At 44.3% G+C, this 23,903-nt stretch overlaps 1 protein-coding gene across 3 annotated transcripts in view; it reads left to right on the top strand.

Moving 5' to 3' along the window:
- Positions 1-23,903, top strand: part of LOC135388499 (peroxynitrite isomerase THAP4-like) — a 73,157-nt gene that overhangs the window by 24,509 nt on the left and 24,745 nt on the right. Inside the window, exons 1-11 of one of the 3 annotated variants that reach the window (XM_064618079.1) lie at positions 3,336-4,317; positions 4,380-4,683; positions 5,991-6,110; positions 6,557-6,696; positions 7,331-7,537; positions 12,181-12,255; positions 13,443-14,996; positions 15,064-15,109; positions 15,176-15,241; positions 15,392-15,535; positions 16,260-16,584. In XM_064618079.1, coding sequence (XP_064474149.1) covers positions 14,658-14,996; positions 15,064-15,109; positions 15,176-15,241; positions 15,392-15,535; positions 16,260-16,584 — 920 coding nt within the window. In that variant the 5' untranslated portion in view covers positions 3,336-4,317; positions 4,380-4,683; positions 5,991-6,110; ... (2 more) ...; positions 12,181-12,255; positions 13,443-14,657. Of the gene's footprint in view, positions 1-3,335; positions 4,318-4,379; positions 4,684-5,264; positions 6,111-6,556; positions 6,697-7,330; positions 7,538-12,180; positions 12,256-13,442; positions 14,997-15,063; positions 15,110-15,175; positions 15,242-15,391; positions 15,536-16,259; positions 16,585-23,903 lie in introns of those variants that run through there. The other 2 variants (XM_064618080.1, XM_064618081.1) reach the window with 2 other exon arrangements.

Below are 23,903 nucleotides of genomic sequence, written 5' to 3'. Positions count from 1 at the left end.
TTACCGTTTATTCTGCTAAAAGCATACACTGAGCAGAAAGAAATAATCAATACATCTCTACATTTACATACCACGTAGTATAAGTCTGATCACTCACTGTGTCTAGACAAAGCATATGCCTGACTGTGCGATGCACTCACGGACCACAGGGAGCTTTCGTTCGTTGGCCACCTCACATCTTGTATTTTCTTAGAGAAGATGACACAACACTCCTGTTTTCCATGCAGGTCGCGACATACACCCCATTCCTCTTCACTGTACGTTCGGAATCTTCTTATCCTGTTTCTCTTCAAGTTCCTCCGAAGTTTCTAAAATGAAACATCTAATTAATAGTAATCAAAACATCACGGTCATCACTCATACCTGCAAACATTCGCGACGTGCAGTCCGATTGGCGTTTCACAGTGCGTTCTTGCCTCTACGCCGTTTACGTATTCTTGGCGTCAAAACTCTTCCGGGAAATCGACATTGTGTTGCACAGGAGCCATTGTCATCGCATTGTCTTACAAAGCGCACTGAAACACACGTAAATACTGCACAGGAGATACACCATCACCATCCTTGCGACTGTTACTGAAGACAAAACCAACTTACCGCGATGCGTCGAAGTTCAAAGTTCTAACCGGTTCTAACTGCCACCTGCCACTCTCGCCCTCTCGCTCCGTCGCTCGCCTCTCGCTCTCTCCTCTCCCTCTCGGCTCTCGCCGTTTGAAGTTTGAATTGCCGTGGCGTCTTCACATTGCATCAGCCTCTGCAATTACATTTTCTTTTTTTGTTGTTGTCTTTCTTCTAATATTTAGCTTAATTTTTGTTGTTGTTGAGATGTATTTTTTTACATTTCCCTGGTACTTAATATGTTATGATATTCACCTCAGATGAGAATGTGCACGAATTGGAGTTACAACATTCGCAGACGCGCGCACCTGGATAAACAGCAATAAAAAGAGACCATGCCTGTGCTAAAATAGATCAGAGTAATATATTAAACAAAACATGGCAAGTGTGGACAAGATGAAATCTCAAAGGGGGAAGCTGGGAAGCTGCCCAACTTGGAGTCTCAGCGACCATTCTGGGAACAAAATGGTACCTGTGAGGCTCCAGCTGGAACTTCTGGAACCATCTGAGACCAGAGTGGTACCACTGATGTCACCAAAGTGGAACCAGCCACCCCACTTGGGAATCCAGCTGGGACCATCCACATTCAACTGGAACCATTCCGGGACCACCAAACATCCAACTGGAACCAGTCCAGATTCAACTGGAACCATTCTGGGACCAGTCCAGATTTTCGCCTGGGAATCATTGCCAGGAGTGGACTTGTCTCCTTGTAGTTCTTGTGGTAGCTGTAAGAACAAAAAGAAATTGTAAAAATGCAAAAATACTTCTAGACATCCAAAATGCCACTATCAAGATTAGTCATGAAGCAGATGCACTCAAATAAGCAAAGGAGGAACGAATGTTGTGCACACACCCCTCCCAAGGCGTGCACTCCCCAGATTCCGCCTACTACTACACATGCCCTTCTGTCATACAACATCAAAACACCATCACTGCTACGTGAGAAAAAAAAAAACACTGCTTGCGTAGTCCATAAGCATGTGTCAGGACCTTTGAATACTCTGAACACTTGCCAAGCAGCAATTACAGGAATATTGCCCACCAAGCACTATAGCGTAGCTGTTGTTTTAGAGTTTAACTTATGTGGTGCTCTCAACCATGCATCAGGAGCAGAGCCAACCGGTTGCGGTTCCTCCCTCTATGGTCTAAGTTGCTTTTGTGCCAAAAACCTCCAATTCATCATCATCATCCGGTTCCTCCAGAAGCATGTAGTATTACAGGCTAGACGTTTGAATTAGTGTTGCAGCTACACTTGTTCGTGTCGTCTATTATCACAGAAAGTTGGTCACCATTTGCATTTCGACACAAATAGAAGCACTAGTACAGGTCGTCCGAATGTCAGAAACACATATTTTCAGCAATTACCGAAAAAGTGTTGCTTTGGTAAGACCAGGCAAAGGCAGTGGTACGCTGCACAACACTGAAACAGCAATAGAATGGCCAGACCATACCATTTAATTAGAGCACTGGGGGGTGACAGGGTTACAGCAGCATCTTGGTACAACACCACAGTTTCTACCTGACTGCATGACGGCCATGAAACGGTCCACATGTATGTGTCTATGATATTTGCCACTCTCTCCTGTGTTTCTCTGTCATATTGTTCACCGAAGTACGTAACAACATGATAATGAAGGCAAAATGAGCACTTTGTAACAAAAATGTGGTAAGACTGTCCTCAGCTTTCATGCACATCTTGTATTGTGCCCATGCATATCTTGCCACTCACCCTACAGTGCTCTTGCATCTCTGGATCACTTAGGAAGTTCTCGTCATCACTTCGAAGTGGTGAACTTATTTCCTGGAAAAGGAAGAACAGCAGCACAAGAGCACAGTAAGGAAAAGTGGGCTTCTGGGTAACAACAGGTGCATTTTAAAAGCAATCTTTCACACACACACACACACAAAAAAAAACGGCGCCTCTTGCGCAATAACGCGTAAGGTGGTTTTCTGCTTACGTGTTCATTATCGTTCTCGCTAAGGGATGCACTTGAAGGTTCTTCTTGGAGCGTCGTAAAGTCTGGATCGAAATTTTCGTCGTCAAGGTCCCGCTCGTAGCTTAAAAACGGCTCTTCAACGGCACCAGTGTCTGTTGTAGAGGTCGTCGTAACGTCTGGATCGAAATTTTCGTCGTCAAGGTCCCGCTCGTTGCTGAAAAAGTGCTCTTCAACGGCATCACGGTCTGTTGTAGAGGTCAATTTGTTTGAAGCATCCCCGGTATCGTGCTGCCGACAATCTCGCGAAGTGGAAAATTCGTGGTCAAGAGAAGCCTGTAGTGCGCTCCCAGTTCCATCGGGAACAATAGCGGTCTTCGGAGAGTCCTCCTGAAACAACATGAGCAATCTTTTATATAACACAGTGTAAAGGTAAAGATGCAATCAAGAAAAAAAAAAAAAGGAAAATGAATTTCACTTACTGCTTGTTGCCGGTGCGCGCGGGGAGTGGATCTCGGGAGCTGGAACTCCGCTGAAGGACTCAGATAGCTTTTGTAATGTCCTCGCTTTTTTCGTTTTTCTGGAGGATTCATCGTGGCGCGCCTTCAGCGTATAATAGATCCCAGCGGCTAGCAGTAGCACGGGAAAGACAACACAACACGGCACATATACCACTGACACATATCAACAACAACGCAGATGAGGATGATGATGTCCATGTTTCGCGTTTTAATAGTTGTTCGACCATAGCTGATACGGGACAGCCAACATCACGAATAAGAAAAATAGCCAGCATTATTATGATTGCATTATTATTATGTCTGTTTCTATGCTGAACGGTTTCTGCGAAACTGTAGGCGCGCCACAACTCGACCGGCGTCGCGCGCGAATTTTCCTTAGTTTTGACGCGGGGAACGCAGTAGCAGTAGTAGGGATTCTGTATTGTAGTCAGTTGCTGTTATCGTATTTACTGCGTGTACACGAAGTTTTGGCAACCTACACACAAAGAAGCGCGTTGCCATGATCACCCACGGTTATGTCCGGTATGAGGACGACAAAAAATATGCCGTTGTGAATGTCGAAGACATCGAGGATTTCCAGCCGCTGCATATACAGGACTTCTCTCCATCGGCGTTCTATTCCGTGAAGTGGACCGACACGGACGGCAGCTGTGACTACTACCGAGCGCGTATATTGATGTTAGGAGGTGAGTGGCATTTCGTTTGCTTGAATCCGACATACCGAGCGTTCTCGGCGCGGCCCACCGCCACATGCGCCATATTCGTGGCATGCTCAAGTATCGTTTATCGTTTACAATAACGCTGTCTACACTGTGTTGCACCAACGCGAGCTCCGACTTCAGCCGAGATTAACGGTTTCTAAACTCACGATTAATCGTCAACGATGTGCTACTAACGGTTCAGTTTGACTAGTGTAATGGCAAGGCTCGAAATCCAGCGTTTCTGAACAGGTCTGAGTGTTTCAAACCAAGTTCTGTGGACTCTAAACTCTGTTCAAGTCTGAAGTCTCGTTGCTGCAACCGGGCGTAAGTGGGTTGTCGCGTGTTTGACATCTCCCACCTTTGTGTGGGGCGATTTATCACAAGTGCAACGTTGCGTTCTGCAGGTTATATTTCAGTCTGTAATCGTTTCCGGAATGCTTTACAGAGTCAGCAGAAGACGTGGCCGCTAAAGTGAGTCGGAAGAGAGTCAGCGTCCGCCGCATCGTAGACACAAGCGAAAGTGAAGAAGACACAAAACAAGAGGTAGCTCCATAGCATTCACAAAAAAAGAAAAAAGAAAAACACAATAGGTTTTTCTTTTATAGCCACCTGCCCGCCCGAGTAAAGATGGGCACAGAAAGAAGGACCTGCTGCACATATTAGAAAAGCGGAAGCAGCAGATCAATGAAGTACCTCATGAACTGTCGAAGCGCAGCAAAAAAAAGCAGCCGAAGCTGCTAGCTGGGGAGGACGACAGAACTTCATGCTCAGAAAGGGCCATAAGAGAGGAAAGCATCATACGCGACCTTGAGATCAGGCTTCAGGAAAAGAACAATGAAATTTGGAACCTCCGTAGGATCAACATAGCTCTGCAAGAGAAGATCCTGCGCAGGCTTGATGACCAGGACGGTACAGCATGTTAATGTATTTTATTTAAATTGCATAGTTTATGTCATCAGAGCATCATTTAATCCCAGGTGTACCATGAATGTCCTCCTGCTGGACATTTCGTGAACATGTGGCTCTATTGAATGTCGTTTCTTTTTCAGAGAACTCTGCATATACACCAGCTACGTGCTGGCCTGTTAAAAGTTTACTTGTATATTCTAAGTAACTAAATTTTTTTGAGTCTGACATTTCCGCCAGCTTTATCACAAGATTGAACAACTCGATCGAGAACTGTTTCTTAAAACAAATGTGTTGAATATTAGTGTTTTTGCTTTGTTTTTCAAGTAATTAGTTGGTTTTGGTCTACAAATCTCATGTGCAGAGTAAAGGCCATATTTTATTTAGTTTTTATTATGGTTACAGTTTTATTAGCTTGTTCATAAACAGCGCGATCTCCTGGCTGTGCCTTATCTTCCAGCAGACCCATCTCCTTAAGCCCATAATCTAATGCAGTATAGTCCTGCGAGAGAGTACATTGTGCGAGAATTTGTGGATTGAAATGCGTTATTACCTGGAAAATTCATAAGGGCTGAGGCAAGTTTTGCTCTGAAACAGTCCTCGATCAAGCTGCTTATTCCTGTGATGAAGGTGCCTGAAGCGTCCCACTCATATTTCAAGATTTAGATATAATTAGTTAGCTAGGCAAATAAGCTTCTGACATGTCAGCCACGTGCTGGTCTGAAAGAGGTTCATTTGCAAATGCTAACTAATTATTTCTCTCTAGCTCTCGGCAGTGCCACTTATTCACAAGCTAAAGATCAGGTGAAATAGAGCTCCACGGAACAGAGCACTGCTGAATTAGTCAACCACAGAGTGTTGTAACCACACAAGTTCTGGCACAACTGCCTTTTCGGACCCAATAGCTGGATGTAGTGTCAGCTAGCGTGAACTGTTATATTTTAGCAGTTTCTTTTCTAACAATACAGCTCCAAAATGACACCACCAATTTTGGGTTCCGTGCAGTTCCAGTCTACCCAAAAATATCGGTTTGTAATGGTTTTCGATTCAGGGTTGGATTGACTCTCTGCATAAATGTTCCAGAGCCTCTGAGCATCCTTTTCATAGTGCCCTTTTGCTTTCATTGCGGCTGTACAGGATACCTGTGTGCTCATTCAGCACGCTTTTATAACTGCTGGTTCTGAACTGGTGTGTGTTGAGAAAACAATTATAAGAGCCTGTATTGCAAATTAATGGAAAAAATATAGATATGGGGCCAACAAAATTTTTGGCAGCTATGGTACACTTAATAAAGGTAATCTGTTATATAGCCCTTCATGCTGTCAAGAAACTGGAACTTGACAACATTGAAGCTTCCAGCACTAGAGCTTCTGCCATCCAGAGAGGCCACTCCTGAGCCACCACCGCCAAGTGCAGCCAGCAGCAAAATGGTACGAGGAAGCATCCCATAATTACTAACACCACTAATTGAAAGCAGCCAATAAAGGTTGCCCATGTGACACCTGTATAGGTTCCTTATCGTATTTGCTCTAACTTGCTTCTTTCGTGCGCCCATAGGACAGACATGGAATATCCAAAAGCCCCTTGCTTATCCACTCTTGCTTCCAATTCAGGTTACAACTTTTTCAAATGCAAAATACAGATGATCTAAAGAGAGTGCTACATGATTTGATGGTTGTTTCCTTGAGGCTGAGTAATGGTGGTACTGCCAAAGCTAAAAAAAATGTTAACAAATCTCTTGTCACCAGTCAGCTTGGATTTAACTGTTGACAGTAATGTGTCCCAAAGTGGACCACTGGTCCAATTTTTTGTGCACTCAGCTGTGCACTCTGATTTCACATAAAGTGCTCTCTTGCATTCTTCTCAATGGTTCCAGATTAACATTGGCCAAGGTCTCGAGCTTCAGAAGGAGGTGTGGGAGCGTGTCCAGTGCCAACAGAAGGACTCCATTTTTGTGAAGGAGCTTCTCATGAGCATCTGGCCAAAAGAAGACTTGCAGGAATAGGTCTTTGCTGGGTAAGCAGGACTTGTGTATGAGCCTTCTACACTTACATGCATAACAGGGGTCCGTAGTGATGCAGCATGGCACACATGTTGCCCAACAACGCATAATGCCATAGTCAAGTGCCCAAACTGTTGTGGGACTTAAGACCAAATGGGGAAAGATGCAGGGAATACCATTTGCACACTCTCAATTGGTCTGTTACCTGAGAGGCAAGTAAATGACATGCCAGGGAAAGGTCTCCTACCAAATTATGGTACCAGTAGAGGAACATTGCATACATTAACGCCTTTGCAGGTCAACTCCATAAAGTTGCATGATGAGCATATCTCAGGTGTCAAGTGATGTAAAACTGCATGGGTGAAACTAAAAATACAGCCCATTTGCACCCAAATTTTGAAAGAAAAGTAAACGAGAGAATACAACTCAGTGGCACATGAATCTTGAGAAAAACATACAACCCGATATTAACCCCACGACTTTACTGAAAAATAAGTCCCAAAAAGGCAGCCCCCAGTTATGTAAGCATCTCCCTATTGATCCTGTGTCTCCTGGGCTTTGTGAGGCCTCACATCCACAACACTTTCCTACATGAGTCCTCTGGAGCTATCTGATATGCCGGTTGCTAACTTGCATCTTGTTATCTAGATACTGTACTGCTATCGAGGAACCTGTACAACTGGGAAGACAGCGACACGTGCTTCAGCGCAAGAGAGCCATCAAGCTACAACGTCATCAACAGAGGTGACACCTGGCGGACGTTATGACTTCATAAGCGCCCTACGATCGTCTCCGCTCTGCAGTCCTCTGGAGCTATCTGATATGCCGGTTGCTAACTTGCATCTTGTTATCTAGGTACGTGATTTTATCACAGTGTTATTCTGTTCGCTCCAGTGGACTGCAACTGTTATGGCTAGTATTTGTCTCGCATGTATGAAGCCTGTCACTACTGATGATAGTGCTGTTAAATGTGCCCTATGCAATAACCGCTATCACTCTGGAACATGTAGCTCCATCACGAAAACGACACTAAAAGCAATGACAGTGCCTGAACGGGAATCTTGGCTTTGTAACACGTGCACCGTGCACAAGAGGAGAACTGGTCAAGATCAAAATCAGATCACTCCTCAAATGTTACTTGCTGCTATTCAAAGCAATGGACAAAAGACTAGTGAGGTATTGGAAAGAACGACAACTATAGAGAAAAGACTGGACAGTATAGAACGGAAGTATGATGACCTTGTACATCGTGATGATGGCACAGACACTAAAGTGACAGCTATGGAAAGACTTCTGAAAGATAAGGATGAGATGATTACCGGCCTAGAAAAAACTGTAAACTATAATGAGCAGTACGATCGCCGACTGAATATTGAAATTCATGGCGTACAGTACACCCACGGCGAAGAGCTTGTCAAAGTGCTTGATGAGCTCGCCACAAAGATTAAGGTTATGCCTATCTCAAATACGCCGGTAGAGGCTTATCACCGACTTCAGACTAGGTCAACAACTAAGCCGCCAGTTATCCTGATAAGGTTTAAGGATCGTTCCGACGTACAGTCGTGGCTTCTCGCAAAATCAGAAGTTAAGAAATTATCTATCGAGCATCCGTGTCTAGGTCTGTTTGTGTGCGAGAACCCTACCCGCCAAAACAAAAACATTCTGCGGCTGGCCAAAGAACGAGCGAAAGAACAAGGGTACATGTACATGTGGGTACGAAATGGTCGTATCTTCGTTAAGAAAAATGACAAAGCTGAGCGCATTTGTATTGAACATGTGAATGATATTCAGAGGCTGTAGAGCGGCCCTCACTGCCTATTTTTTTTTCATTTTTTGGTATGTCCCTGCTTTCTGTGGATGATTTCTGTGACGAAACGCACAACTCTGGCTTCTGTGCCGCGCATTTAAACATTCGTAGTTTAAATTAACATTTCGATGATGTACAAACGTTGCTTTCGTCGGCAAGTATACAGATATTTGCTCTTTCTGAAACATGGCTTGGTGATGAAACCTCTCAGTTTTTTCATATAACTGGTTACTCGGTAATCTTTTGTAACAGAGCTGAGAGAGAGCATGGAGGCGTTGCATTATACGTGAAGGAGGACTTGCCATTCAGACAGCGACCCGACCTGTCCATAAGTGTTCCAATGTGCGAAAGTTTATTTATCGAGTTACCGAAGCTGACTATCGGCAGGGCTATGCCATTCAGAAACTCATCCCTGATTGTTGGTGTAGTTTACAAGTCTCCTTCGGTAAATGCCTCTGTGTTCTTAAATGAGTTGGAGGCTACATTGCACTCACTATGGACAACTAAATCAAATGTACTGATCCTTGGTGACTTTAATATTGATTGTCTGAAGCAGGGCTCTGTTGCTGTCAACTATTTGGAACTCCTAACGAACTATGGTGTAAATCAGTTGGTCAAACTAGGTTTACAGATGATGGATCGTCAACCATTATTGATCACATTACAACTAATTTTTATGAAAATGAGGTTGTTTGTGAAGTTGTTGCAACAGGGATCTCGGACCACGAACTAGTCTTCATTTCTGTTAAAGCAGCTTGTCCACGAGATGATAGCATCAGGGAAAAGACGTTCACTGATTTTGTGGCATTGGGAACATTGCTGGAAGCGGTAGATTGGTCGTTCTTAAATTCTAATGCCTCAGTTGATGTTAAGTGTAATGACTTTCTTACAAATCTCTCCACATCAATACAAGCTGCGACACATACTGTAACAGTTAGTAAGAGGAATAAGATAAGGAAGCCATGGGTAACACCTGCAATGCTAAGAAGCATTAAACACAAAAACAATTTATATAAAAAAGTTCGTATTCATCCACATAACGTAACGTTAAAGGATCGTTATTCCGCATACGCTGCCATTTTACACAGAGTGCTACGCCATGCAAAAATATTGTACTACGAGGAAAGCATCAACAACGCTGTTGGTAATAGCAAAAAGGTTTGGAGTACGATTAATCAAGTTCTGTGTCGAACAGCTCCAGTGAATGACGTTCCTGCGCTCCGTGGTACTGGCGGACAGCTTGTTAACGACAAGCAAACAATTGCAGAGATGCTCAGTGAAAGTTTTGTCATAAGCGATGTCGATGGAGATAATGATGTTCCAGAACTGCCACTGCTTCCGCGCAATCCGGACTCGTTTTTCCTTGCACCAGTTACTCCATTAGAAATCGGGAGTATCATTCAGAAATTAAACAATACAAAATCAGCTGGGCATGATGGGATATCTGTTTCTGTGTTGAAACGCTTCCGACATGTATTATCTGTTCCTTTAGCTAAATTAATTAACTCCATGTATCAAGTGGGGTCTTTTCCAGACGAATTAAAGATTGCGAAGGTGGTGCCTGTTTTCAAAAAAGGTGACAGGTTGGCTACCACAAATTATCGTCCAATATCTGTTCTGTCTGTGATCAGTAAAGTAATTGAGAGAAGTATACTATCCAGGTTGCAGAAATTTTTTTCTGATAAAAACTTACTTTCGCCTTCGCAATATGGATTCACGAAGAAAAAATCCACTGAAATCGCGTTGGTTGATATTGTTGAGTATTTAAAGAACAACATGGATAGCAAAATTTTAACATTGGGCACATTTATTGATTTTACAAAGGCATTTGACCTCATTAATCATAATATTTTATTAATTAAATTAGAACGCTATGGGGTACGAGGGCTACCTCTTGATCTCTTCAGGAGTTACTTAACCAACAGAAAACAGTATGTTAAAATTGATAGCAAACGCTCCTCAATGCGTGTGACTTCTTGCGGTGTCCCGCAAGGGTCTCTACTAGGACCTTTTCTATTTTTGGTCTATGTGAATGACCTGCCCAAGTACTTATCAACAGTTACAGCTTTGTACGCAGATGACACAAACATTTTTGTTGAAGGCAATACTGTACCTGAGGTTATTACTAAGGCCAACCTGGTTCTTAAAAGACTGTCTCTATGGGTCGCTGCAAATCAGCTGAAAATTAATCTAACCAAGTCATGTTACATGATTTTTCATCCACGGCAAAGGAAAATCGCAAATCACAGTTTGAATATTATTTGTTGTGATGCAACACTCCAGAAAGTCGACTCTGTCAAATTCCTGGGTGTACATTTAGATTCTTGTCTCACTTGGTCTCCACATATTCTCCATGTGAGAAAGAAGATTTCACAGGGCTTATTTGCACTTGCTCGTTTAAGACACCTGGTGCCATTGAGTGTTTCTGTGTTAGTCTATCATGCGCTTATTCATAGTCACATTTCGTATTGTCTGGAAGCATATGGGGTTACCTACAAGACAAGTATTCAACCAATATTTCTTTTGCAAAAGAAGGCCTTGCGTATTATGATGGGACTCCCCCCATATGAGTCTGTTACATTTTGTTTCGCCTTACTGGGCATTAGAAACATCTATTCCTTAGTAAAATACAACTGTCTGTTACTTTTGTTTAAACTTTTGCACAATATGGTCAATTCATCATTAATTTCAGTTAGTTATGCTGCTAGTCAGTATTGCTTCAGAAATAGTGAATTTTGTGTAACGCTTCCCCAGCCCCGCACGAATTATGGTCTACAGTTATTCTGTTACTTCGCGGGAAAGTATTGGAATAGTCTTCCGTCACAGGTACGAGAAGTACCTAGTTTCGAGATGTTTAAACGGCTGTTGTCGAATCTGCTGTGATTGATTTCTTCTATTTATTCCTTCTTGTAACGCTTATTGCTGTTTATGTATTTACGCTGAAACTGTCTCTGCAAAGTTATTTCTGATCTTTTTTTTTTGTTGTTGTTTTCATTGGATTGTAAAAAGTGTTGTTTTTTTTCTAGGCGTATCAGATCATTAGTAATGACTGTAATTTTTACGGGGACCGCATTACAGGCGTGCCTAGCGGTCCCGCTTATAATTTGTAATGCATAGAATGTTTAAATAAAGCACTTATCTATCTATCTATCTATCTATCATGTATTCCTACTGCTTAAAGGGCCAGTCGCATCCTTCTTGGTCGAAAGCGCCTTTTGGCTTCTCATTCATCACCGACAATAATTCTGAAAACCTGATGCAAATTGCTGGTATAGTTCTCGTACGATTCGATAAAACACAGAGCAGACGACAAATCTGGGTATGTGCCGTGTCTCCCTCTCTGTAGGTGTCAAGCAGACAACAACCAATGAGGCCGTGCCTCCTAAGAAGGCAAACGGCTAAGCGACTGGGAGTGGGAGGAACGTCACACAAACTCTTGCCACTGTGCCTCCTCTGCTGCAAAAATAGTGTGCAGCCTCTCAAATTCTGTTATTGAATATGTGCCGTTTTTTGGCAAGCAAAACGGGGAAGGTACAGTGTCAAACGATGTCGAACGCTTTAGTGTTTGTTTTCTGGATGCAACTGTCCCTTTACACATGTGACACAGTGATACACACCCACACACTGTCTTTAAGATGTCCACACTACAGCTCCCAGTTGACAACAGTTTGATATTTTTTTGTATCGATAGGCAAGCAGTGCCCTCGGTTTCCAGACAGGGCTCCAAAAACTCCGCTGACGCCTTGAAAAGTCAGCGTGATGAGAGGTAAGTGGATGTATACAGAGTAATATGGGAAAACATTGTTATGAATCTCATGTGTACTGACAGTGTACTGACCGAAAGTGTGGTGCTTTGAACTCACTTGTTCAAAATAGGGTAACAGAGTTTTTTTAGTCTGAAGAAACATATGAGTAAATAAGCTTGCATATGTCATGAGCCGTCTGAGTTTATAAACGGGCTCTACGGTGCCATGCATTCAGAAACAAGAACCGCATTGCCCGCGACAGTGGCGACACCGGTCATCGGCTCCACGAAGCGTGGCATAAACAAACCTCCGTGCGGTTCGTATTCAAACTCGTTCCCAGAAATTTGTTGTCATAGTGGAGCGAAACTTAAAGGGAAACTTAAAGGGGCCTGCGACTCTGTGGGGGACTTGACTTTGGTTGTTTTCACACGATACGTAATAGGTTTCTTCCTGGGTCTACGCTAATACGACACCGGTCATCGGCTCCGCGAGCCGTAACATCCGCGAGGTTTGTATTCAAACTCGTTTCCAGAAATATGTTGTCATCGCGGAAACTGATGCCAAAATAGGGCCTACGACTCTGCGTGTGGACTTTGGTTGCCGCTGGAGCGGCAGAAATTTTCACACGTGCGTGATAGGTTTCTCCCTAAGCCTACCCTCCTACTATTGCATCGCAACTATTACGGTCAGTTTGAACTGCAATATCACTCCACGGTCTTTTTTAACGAAGTCACCTTTACAGCGAATATTTTCCGTGGCCCCTTGGACTTCGTTGTAAAGGACTTTGACTGTGTGGTTGATTTTCTTTCTAATCCCGAAGATTCATTGCTGAAAAATGTCGCAAAGTGCCCCAAAAATCAGTTATATGAGCAAAGGAAGCCAAAATGTGCCTCCAAAGTCGCGCAAAATTCTCATTTTTCAAACAACTGTATCCCCGGTGCATCCAGAATTAGTGCACCGAATGAGGACCATGGCTTGTGGAACGAAAAGTCACTGTAACACAAGGACATAGTGTCTGCCTTCCATTTTGCTTTTTGTGTTTCATTGTGTGATGCCTACTAGACACATTGAATAATAATGTTGTTTTTGGTTCGGTAATGGTGTTCTGAAAATGAAACAGATTTTCATGTCATATCAGAAGTTACCTTTGTGTTTATGAGATGCATAACTCAATGACTAATGGTGCTTTTTGGTAACTTTCTATTAGAATGCTACAAAACACGCCTTCAACGTAATGGTGTTCCCCAGTGCCTCCTACAGTCTGCCCTGAAAGGCCTGAATCGCTTTATTGTGGAAAAACTCGCAGACCTTGAGAAGACAGCAAAGCGGTATGGGCCATTGTTTCTGTGTAACAACCTGCCACTATTTATAGTATGGTATCATACACTCCTGCGTGCCAATGATCAAACATGCACTGCGAGACCAGCATACAAATATCGTGCACAGATATGCAATGTGTGTTGTACGTGTACAGTTGGAAACGAACCCACACATTGGTGTAAGCTGAGCTTTATTCATGATTGATTTCCTGGCAACTAGTCTTTTACAGTCAGTAAAGTCCACTGGCAGCATGTTGTGGCATGCAAAATGCTGCATTATGAAAAGAAAATCATGATTACATGGAAATGGGAATTACAGAAACACTTTACATTTGCGCGTCCTACATGCATTCTGGACAGAAGATGAAATTTAGATTTACATGCCTCAAAGTGTTCTATGTACAGCTTCGTCCAACCTTAACTTGAACACGGTGCTGGCTTGGGAAGCAAGACGGACGACACCCTAGCGGCTGAAACTGGAATTGGAGGAGAGCGATCAGGGTTGTCGTACTCACGTCACAGGGGTGGCCGTCCCACCGCTTTCAACGGGCACTGGCTGTTAGGTGGATATTTGTTACCTACACATCGTTCCAGCCTATTCTGGAGATTACTGTGGGCGATTTAAATCTTGGCCACCTGATCAGTGATTGTCCACATTAGCAATCACTTTAACAAACATGTCACACATTGATTGGAATGAAAGAAATGGAATAATAATACACGTGACTGCATGGCACTGGGAAAGACTGTTGCTTAAAGGGAGTGTCTGGACCTCAGGGCGGATGCAAACGGGCGATCCCGTACGGTTCCTTATGCCATACCCACCACTCATGCAAAATATCTCGCCTCTGCGAGGCATATGTAATTTACAACCGATTTTTAAAGATTGAATTTTCACCCCCGACTAAAGGCCGCACCCGCGCTAGCCTTACTGCTGATGACGTCAGAGGCTGGGTCCTTCCGGCGTCTGCTCGTCTGCTGCCCGGAGAGTTGCGTTCGCTGTGAGCAATCGTTCTCGTGCTTTGTCGGTTTCGATACGCAGCGCATTTCAACTCTCTGGAAGTGTCAATTGTTCAGTAGCCTCGAAAGGCACATTTTCTGCAATGGTGGGGAGCAAATGTTGCTTCATCCATTGCGAGAACAAGTGGCGAAATACGACAGGTGTGTCATTTCTCGGGTTTCCGAAGGAGGAGTGCCTCAGGCAGTTGTGGATCTCGAAAGTACGCCGCCCCGGGTGGACGCTTTATAAGAATAGTAAACTGTGTTCGGACCATTTCACTGAGGACTGCTTTGAGCTCGGCAGCAGACTTAAACAAGAGTTCGGTCTATCGCGTCCCGGAAAGCGGCCGGCCCTTACACTGAAGTGTGATGCCATACCCACGATTTTCAACGACCGTGAGGGAGCTATGACCACTGAAGCAAGTTTGTCACCTCAGGAAGGCGTAAGTTCCGAGTTCGCAATTTCTTGTTGAGACATTACCGCATTGTTTGCATTGTCCCCGTATGCAGTGTGAGGAACGAAGAAATCGCGCTGCCGACAGTTCCGAGGAGGCCAGTAAGTATACATTTCATATAAGTGTTGCTCATCACACGTTGAAAATCACTAACCAGTTACGTTCAGTGCCACTCGCAGAAGCACCTCCTGAGGTACCCAGTACTTCCCCTGCCCGTGAGGCTGTGCCATCAGGTGAGTGCCAAGACGTTCCTTATTATTTTAGAACGAGATGAGGAGGTACAACGCGCCAGTATAACTTCTAACTAGCCAGTATAACTAAAATGGTGTTGATGCAGTTTCTATCAACCTCTATGAAAGTATTATATTTTCTCATCTATTCAGTGGCACATCTGCCAGTGGACCTTGTACAGTCAGTGTACATGGAATCTCCAGGAGCACTACTGCCATCTGCACTGATTTCTTCCCAGCAGTCCGACAGAGGTGTGACAACTGTGCAACCTCTGGCTCCAGACTCCATGAGAACAGGCAAGTTCACAACCTTGCTGCGCCAATTAGAATGCATAAAGGCAATCACATGGCTCCTTTTTAATTACCACTCCTTCCAGTCTGGCATATGCTTTTCTGGACAAGAGTGAGGAGCGAGCTAAATGATGCTGACGCTTCCTGGAAATCTAATGGTCAAGAAGATGCAGTATAGAATGGAAGTATGCTGCATAAGCAGTGTAACAATAATGATACATTCACAATAACACACAGATAATCTGCAAAGTAATTATCATTGAGTACAAGCTACAAGTAACCTGGTTAGAAAAAGGATGAAGTACCCTGACCTCAGGTTACTGGTATAACGATCCTGTTTCAAATGTATATTTATATATTGCATCAGTGCTAAATTATGGTAAATTATATGGTGTTATTAATTCACAACTGTGGCAACCATTCTGGAGCATTGTTTTGCTGAAAGGTCACCTGTTGTTTAGAAGAATACAGTGAGTATCGCTTTCAGAAACTTAGAAAATAGTGGCACAGTACAAATTAAGGGCAATGACACTCAAACAGAAAAGGCAACGCACACCGATGAACTGGAATTCAGTTTTTTGGACATTGTTCTGTGTGATCCTTCCTGTCATGCATTTTTTTCTTGGGTCATTATTGTTAGTTTTTTGTGTTGATTATGATCACCACCAAAATGCAAGTGTTGCAGCATTTGATTGCAAGTGTTTACAGCATATATATACGTGTTCCTCAGGTGCGAGACCATCAGTATGTGATGCTGCAACACAGACAGACATCTCCATCACAGGAGACACAGCTCGAATAGTGATCGTGGAAGTGCCTAAAGTGCCACCCACTGGAGCTAGTGCTGAAGCTCGTATGTCAGCCACAAGCGTGGATGAACCTAGCAATGTGTCCCAGCTCCCTGAGGACGGCTTTGCAGTCGCCGGCCCCTCTGGTTACCAGCCCACCAGATCATCAACTCCCCTTGTGGATGAAGGTTCACCAGACTCTGTTCAAAACTTTTTCGCATCAGGGGGACAAGACCTGGCTGACACCAGTCTGGATGAGCCACACAGGTACGGGTATCTCAAGCTGATGCAGGATAATTGCAGTATTGTGAGCATAATTTTAAAAAGTGATCTGGACCATGACAGGTATCCAGATTCTGTCTGAATAAGGTTCTTCTCCAGTGTTGCATACTGTGGGTGTAGCCACACGTCTGAAAACAGAATAGTTTTCGAGTAGTTGAATTAAAGCAAACAACTTAGCCGTATCCAGTTTTGATGTGCCACTGCTCATGATGTCACAAAAAGTAAGCTGAAAATTGTGGTAATTTGGTGAAAGCAAACACTAAGTTCCATTCCCATGCACAGCATGAAATGCACCAAGACAGGTTTCAAGAGCTGCAGCTTGTGCTGGTGAATATAATTGGCGATGTGAGCAAGCGAAAAAAAAAGTCACTACTAATGCCCAGTGAGGCCATCATTCCGATGGCAGTGGCAATCTCTAATAATACTGATACTAGTGTAACTACTACTAATACTAGACGATACTACTAATAATGATACTTTAATAAATTTTCAGAAGCCAATGCATAGGGGGTATTTTAGAGTGCGAGCAATACCCCTGACGCACAGGCACATTCAGGACCTCTTATCTCAAGGCCTTTTGGAAATTCCACAATTGAGATAGAAAACATTCACGCAGCACTGTTTCGCGCTCTCTGCGGCATTGAACTTGTTGCCCTATCTAATAAAACAGTTGAGATAAAGGGCCCTAAATGTGCCCGTCTGACAAGGGTACAAGAGTATGATGAGGAACCGCATGACAGCATCATCTGAGTTTGGAATTGGGGGTTCTGGACCGTCCCTTCTTAAAGCAGAGCAGACCCTGTCCATATTTATTAATGACAACCATATTCTAATGTTTCATTACCCTATGTCTGAACAGCTCACAGGTTTACGATGACCCATCCTTTCAACTCAGCTCTGAGCTCGGTCGATAGTGACGGAGAGTGAGTGTAGGATTTTAGTTTTGTACCGAGAGCCTCAGCTTCCATGCTTTCCGATTCTCAGTTTGGATTTAGAAAGCAACGCTCGGCAGAACTAGTTCTTCTGCCCAAGAAAGAATATATCCTTTCCGGGTTCGAAGAAAAACTCATTACTCCGAGACTGTTCATTGATTTCACCAAGGCTTTGGATTTACTGAATCACGGTGTTCTCTTCTTAAAAGCTTGAGCACTACGGTATCCGCGGTGTTCCATTAAATTTAATACGCACTTATTTTCAGCATCGCAAACAGTTTGTTGATATTCAGGGGCAGTGTTCGGGAATACACCACATCACAACCGGTGTACCACAAGGGAGCATTCTTGGGCCACTGCTTTTCATTATATATGTGAATGACATATTTGCCTTATCGAACCACATTAAGATAGTAGCTTATGCTGATGACACCGCCCTATTCCTGCAAGGAAAGTGTCTCACAGATTTAACAACAAAGATGAACAACTTCTTATCAACCTTCTACACGTGTCTACAAAAAAAATTAATAATTAACCCCCTTAAAACCAAGGCTGTTTTCCACCCACTGCATAAGGCTATTTCCTGCTCCGAATCTATTGTTATCGGTACAAGCACGATATCTTTTGTCAAGGAGGTGAAGTCACTGGGCATCTGGTTCACTGATACGATGTCGTGGAATAAACACGTCGGTTACATCACTAACAAAATGTCGCGCGTTATCGGCATTTTAGGTCGACACAGAAACGTCGTTCCAACTAAGGCAAAAGTTATGACCTATAACGCTCTGGTTTGCCCTCACCTCACATACTGTTACCTAGTTTGGGGAACCACAACGCAAACAAATCTTGAAAGGTTCCTTTTGTGTCAGAAGAAGGTACTTCGTCACATAGCAAACGTTCCTTTTTTACATCCATCAGGATCCCTCTTCGCGAAATTTAGCATAATCAGAATTATGGAAGTACGGTATGTCCATTACATATGTAACTTCAGTAAAGCAAACTAATCACATCTTTCTAGCCCTAGCCAATTTAACCATGCGATTAACCTCTTATTCACTACGCTACAATGAGCCCTACTTCACACCGTGTGCACGAACTAATTATGGCTCGCAGTTGGTTTCATATAATCTTCCACAACATATCAATTCCCATATCCAAAACAACATTAACATCAGCTGTCTTTCAATTCGCTCTATAAAGGCCATGTATGTTCACTAGGATAGTCATATTATTTCGTGTGTTCTCATAGCTTTTTTGTTTTATGCATCTTAATGCATTGTGGTCATTACCATTGTCTCACTCCGTAATTCGTCTGGTTTGCTATTTTGTCATAGCTGTTCGCTTTCCATTGTCTGGTTTGCTATTTGTCATTGCTTTGTTGTATCTGTCGAGTGTACAAAGGGGGGGGGGGGGTCAGACCTCGTCAAGCTGCAGTTTTTGCAGCTTTTTGTCTGTATCCCATCACCAAGTGTCATTGGTGAAATAAATTATTATTATCATTATTTTATTTGAAAAAGCAGGCAATTTAATTCAACTCATAGGTAGGGCGCATGGGTAGGACACAGTCGGCCATTTGAAAGAAAAAAAAGAAGAAAACAGCAGTTCGCCTGCTTCCTCCCATAGGATGCCATCCTTGAAATGCTCCTGTGGCGGGGTTCAGAACAGTTCAGAACAGCAGTTCAGAATTAACTACAGGGTAATCTGTGCAATACCTATATTGTAACATAGACGGGTGGAGGCAGGTTACAATTTTACAGATTATGCTTTTCCACCTTGCTGCAAGAGTATAGAGAAATATTCGGGATACTTGAAGGGACGAATGACAGGTGTAAAAAGAAACGAAGACAAGAAGTGTAGTAGTTCTACACACAGCTAAACGCCGTACAAGCAATCTGTGATACGCGAAAGGGGAAAACTTGGCAGTGTTATGTGTCAAGATCAACCGCATGAGAAACGGATACATATGCGGAAATTCGCTATGTTTTTATTTGCTCCAACTCGCCATATTAAGTTGAACAAACACAACCAGATACAACTACCACTAGTTCAAACAACTCGGAGAAAAGAGGTGCTCACGCCAGCAATCGCTCCAGCTCCTGACGTCAGCACCTCTTTTCCTTGAGTTGTTTGAATTCGTTAATTTTGGGGGGTTTGAGGCTCACATGTCTGTGTCGTCCCGGATTGTGGTCTACCTCGGCAATTCTCGTTGTTTATGTCGTAACTTCTCGCTTCGTACAGACATGATAGCCTCCGATAGCCTCGTGTCAGTTGCTTTCCGGTGAGGGGCCTGTAGATCGGTGTATTCATACGCGACATTTTATTTTGCCAATATTTCGATGATACCAGCTATAAATTTGGAGAAACACGATAAATGCGAGGTAGAACATCGCAAAATGCCCTAATCTTTTGTTGCCACCCACATAAAACACTGCGTTGCTCACCCAATGTAGCACGACCATAGTGTACACATAAGCCTAACTATGATTTATTTTGAAAGTGTGGATTTCAAAGTGATGGATTTTTCAGAGGTTTGTTTCAGCGGATGGATTTTGGTGAATGGAATTTTAAGCGTGTGTTTTTCAATAATTTATTTTTAATTGTGTATAACACGGCGCACCCGACCAGACGAGCCGCATGGAAATGTCAGACATGTAGAACAAAAGCTGCCCAAGGTCGACAAACGAATCTTGATACCTCAAAAAATGCAACGAGCACTATAGAAATTGACACTGAAAATGTTCATGGTGCTTCTGATGTATCTGGCGGTTCCAACACAGCTATCACTGGCAAGCTTAATGAAATTTCCATGATGTTTCAAATGCTTCTGCCACTAAAGGATAAAGTAGATGAATTGTTAACTCTGAAAGAAACTATTCAGAATGTTGAGGCATCAGTTCAGATTATGCCTGATGAGTATGATGAAGTTCTGAAGCAACTGTCTGAGCAAAACAAAGAAATCAAAAACCTAAAGAAACGTGTTGATATATAATGGATACGTCGCACGCTACTTCAGAAGAACCACTTAACATGATAGAACAGGTCAATCACCTTGAATCCTTACAAAAATGGCTGTTGACCATTTGTTTCCATTCTACAGAACTTAGTCAACAAAGAGCACAGACATTCAGTAGACTTTCTATTAGCCTTGTGAGTAGTAAGTACTGACCACGATTATCCGGAAACGCACAACTGGTCTGGACGCCATTAATTAGCAATTAGAGCTAATTGGGACCCCCCACATTAATCAGCACCCTCCAGGGAGCCATCACACTAATTGGGGAACGTCTATCTCGCGTCCAGACCAGTTGTGCGTTTCCGGATAATCGTGGTCATAAAAAATAAAAAAATAGGCAGAAAATAGAATAAAAAGATAGAAATAGAGTGAAGAGAAACAATTTATTCGAAAATCAACGATGCCGCGGCGAAGAAGCCGCTCCGCAACACCCGAGTGACCAGCGTCCGCCATGTTGGTAGTTTGCACCCAGCAGTTGCAGAGATCGACGACAGGTGGCCACTTGGTTGCAAGGCATCACACCAGATGGCGCCACCATCATAGCTCTAGACGAGAAAGACAGAACAAGATACTAGCGGCGGGTAAAAATGACAGCACTGCTAAGCAAGTCTAGGCATGCGAGAGAAAAGGTCTAACCGCTACTGCTAAACAGAAAACAGTACACATCGGGGAAAAAGGCTTACGGGGACGATCGCTTAGGCCTAACCCCAACACTACGCAGCTAACACAAGGCGGGAACCACACATCGCTAAACATGCGAGAAAAGGCTTAACACGAGCGCGGTCACCGCTAAACACGGCAAACATACGAGGAAAGAGGCTTATGGGGGCGATCGCTTAGGCCTAACCCCAACACTACGCAGCTAACACAAGGCGGGAACCACACATCGCTAAACATGCGAGAAAAGGCTTAACACGAGCGCGGTCACCGCTAAACACGGCAAACATACGAGGAAAGAGGCTTACGGGGACGATCGCTTAGGCCTAACCTCAACACTACGCAGCTAACACAAGGCGGGAACCACACATCGCTAAACATGCGTCAACATGCTTGGACACCGCAAAACAAGTCTAAACATGCGAGAAAAGGCTTAACACGAGCGCGGTCACCGCTAAACACGGCAAACATACGAGAAAAGGAGCGCGTCAAATCACTCACCTTTTCCCCCGCGGCAACTTCCAGGCAGAAACTGAGCGAGCGCGGAGAACACACACGTCGGCTCTCTACGAGATCCAGCCAGAAAGTGAGCGAGCGCGCGGAGCGCACGTCCGTCTTCCGCGACGGTCCGAGAGAAACTGAGAGAGGCGACGCGCAGCGGCCGCTATGGATGCGCGCGCGCGCCCTCTGCTCCACCCGTCCGCGCATGCGCGCGCGCGCTGCTAGCTCCCTCTGCGCCGGCCGCGGGTGTTTTCGGCTCTCTGCTGCGCGCGCGCGCTCCTAGCGGCGACGGGTGGCTTTTCAGTTTCGCTTTCATTCTCCGTTCTTTGCGCGCGCGCGTTTATCTGTATAAAGGCAGCGCGCACCGCGCTCGCGTCATCACTACGTGAAGATGTTCAGCTACCACTCTTTACAAAATTGTTCCCGTACCCACGCTTCTTGGGAAGAAGTGGAGAAGGAATGTTTCAACGGCGAAAGTCCCCGCAACGAGCTCGTCATCACTGCTTTTCGCTACGTGATAGACATGGTAGGCTTTGGCAATATAGGAGAGATCTCGCCGGGGCCGCTGCAGGAGATGGTGCGTCGAATTTACGCCCGTTACAAGAACGTCTGCATAACGGTTCCTGACGGACCCCTGGGACTGATGAGCGAATTTGTGAGCTTGGCCAACGCAGAATTCAACTACATCGCTGCAGACATCGTGGACCTTCTCGCTCGTGCCATCGCTCATATTAAGCACGCCCTGCGGAAGCAGCGACATTTGCAAGCAGTCTACATCGTCAACTTTGTCACTGATTTATTGAAATACCGCTTGGTTATTGACATGCAACGCATTAAACAGTCCGAATAACTTTGACGAGACTCTGTGTGTTCTTTCACTGAAACATCTTTATTGAATACATACAAAGGACTCGGTCGATAGATGCCTGCACCCTCCCTGACTTGCCTCAAGAGAAAGGATATGGGGTATCCTCATCGCAGCGTCGTCATTGCGCGGGTCACTGCGTCAGCACGATGACGGAATGGTAATTCTTTTCGTACACCCATTCCGCTACCACACTGCCACGATGTCCCGTGCTGCTCCTGTCTGCGAGAGAGAGAGAGAGAGAGAGAGGGATGTCTCGACTAGAACTTTTATTCTCGATTACATGCGCGTGCAGCTCTTTGTTCCGCGGTTACTCGATGCCTGACGTCAACGGTCTCGGGCTCTCTTCCGGGTTTTCCGGTGCTGCACAAAGAGGGAGTACTATCGTAATCCTATACGCGTCAAAACACTAGGAAAGCTTACCGTATTCGCAGCTCCCATAAGGGAAGGAGTGTACGGCATCCACGAGATAGCGTTTGTCGTCGTAGGGGACCAAGCTCTTCTTGAGTCTCGAAATGGTGTACATCGTTTGCTTTATACTCTGGATGGTGCACTGCTTCTGAGAGACCGCCTTTTCATTGAACAGAGAATCTCGGTACACTTCGTGCAATAAATGTTTCCTCACCACGTCTTTCTTAACTCCTTTGGCTCTCGCGATCTGTTTGTGTGTCCCAGCCAAGAGAATGCTGTACATTTTCGCTCGGATGGCTACGACTTCCTGAATAACTCCGCCCCCCGTCTCGTCTTTGAAGTACCCCATCTGATTCGCGTGCTCGTCGTTGAAAAGTGGGTGGTCCGGCGGATAGGAAGACAGATCTAACTCACTCTCAATCTTCATCAGCTGCTCTTCCAGGCTTTCACACGTGAGAGAAAAAATTACGCTGTCCGTGTCGCTATAGATCAATTGCACTGGACATGTCAAGCGAGAAAAGAGCGACTCGTAGATGAAGCTGTACATTCGGACTTTGGATATTTCAAGAATGGCAAAGCCCACGTAAAGGGGGTGCGTGCATTTGATGCGGCGTTGTTTCATCTCGTACAAGATGCACTTATCACTCAGAATGTGAAAATGCTGACTGTCGACAGAGCTAGCTTTTCGGAGCGCGCTTTCTTTGTCGTAGGCTAGGGCATACTTTTTCATCCGTCTCACATTTTGTATCGACTTACCGAACGTGCTGTTCGACATGGTTTTGTACAGAAGTCGCTCGAATTTCGTGCTCGCGGCATTCCTCAACGTGACGTTTCTCTGCACGAAGGTTCGCAAAAGGTTGTCTTGGCGGAACGAGAGGATGCTGTGAACACGTTTTATTTTCATGCCCAACCTCACGTACAGAGC

Source organism: Ornithodoros turicata, chromosome 3, assembly GCF_037126465.1.
Source record: "Ornithodoros turicata isolate Travis chromosome 3, ASM3712646v1, whole genome shotgun sequence".
In the NCBI taxonomy this organism is placed as follows: Eukaryota; Metazoa; Arthropoda; class Arachnida; order Ixodida; family Argasidae; genus Ornithodoros; species Ornithodoros turicata.
This window is presented reverse-complemented; position numbering and strand designations above follow the sequence as displayed.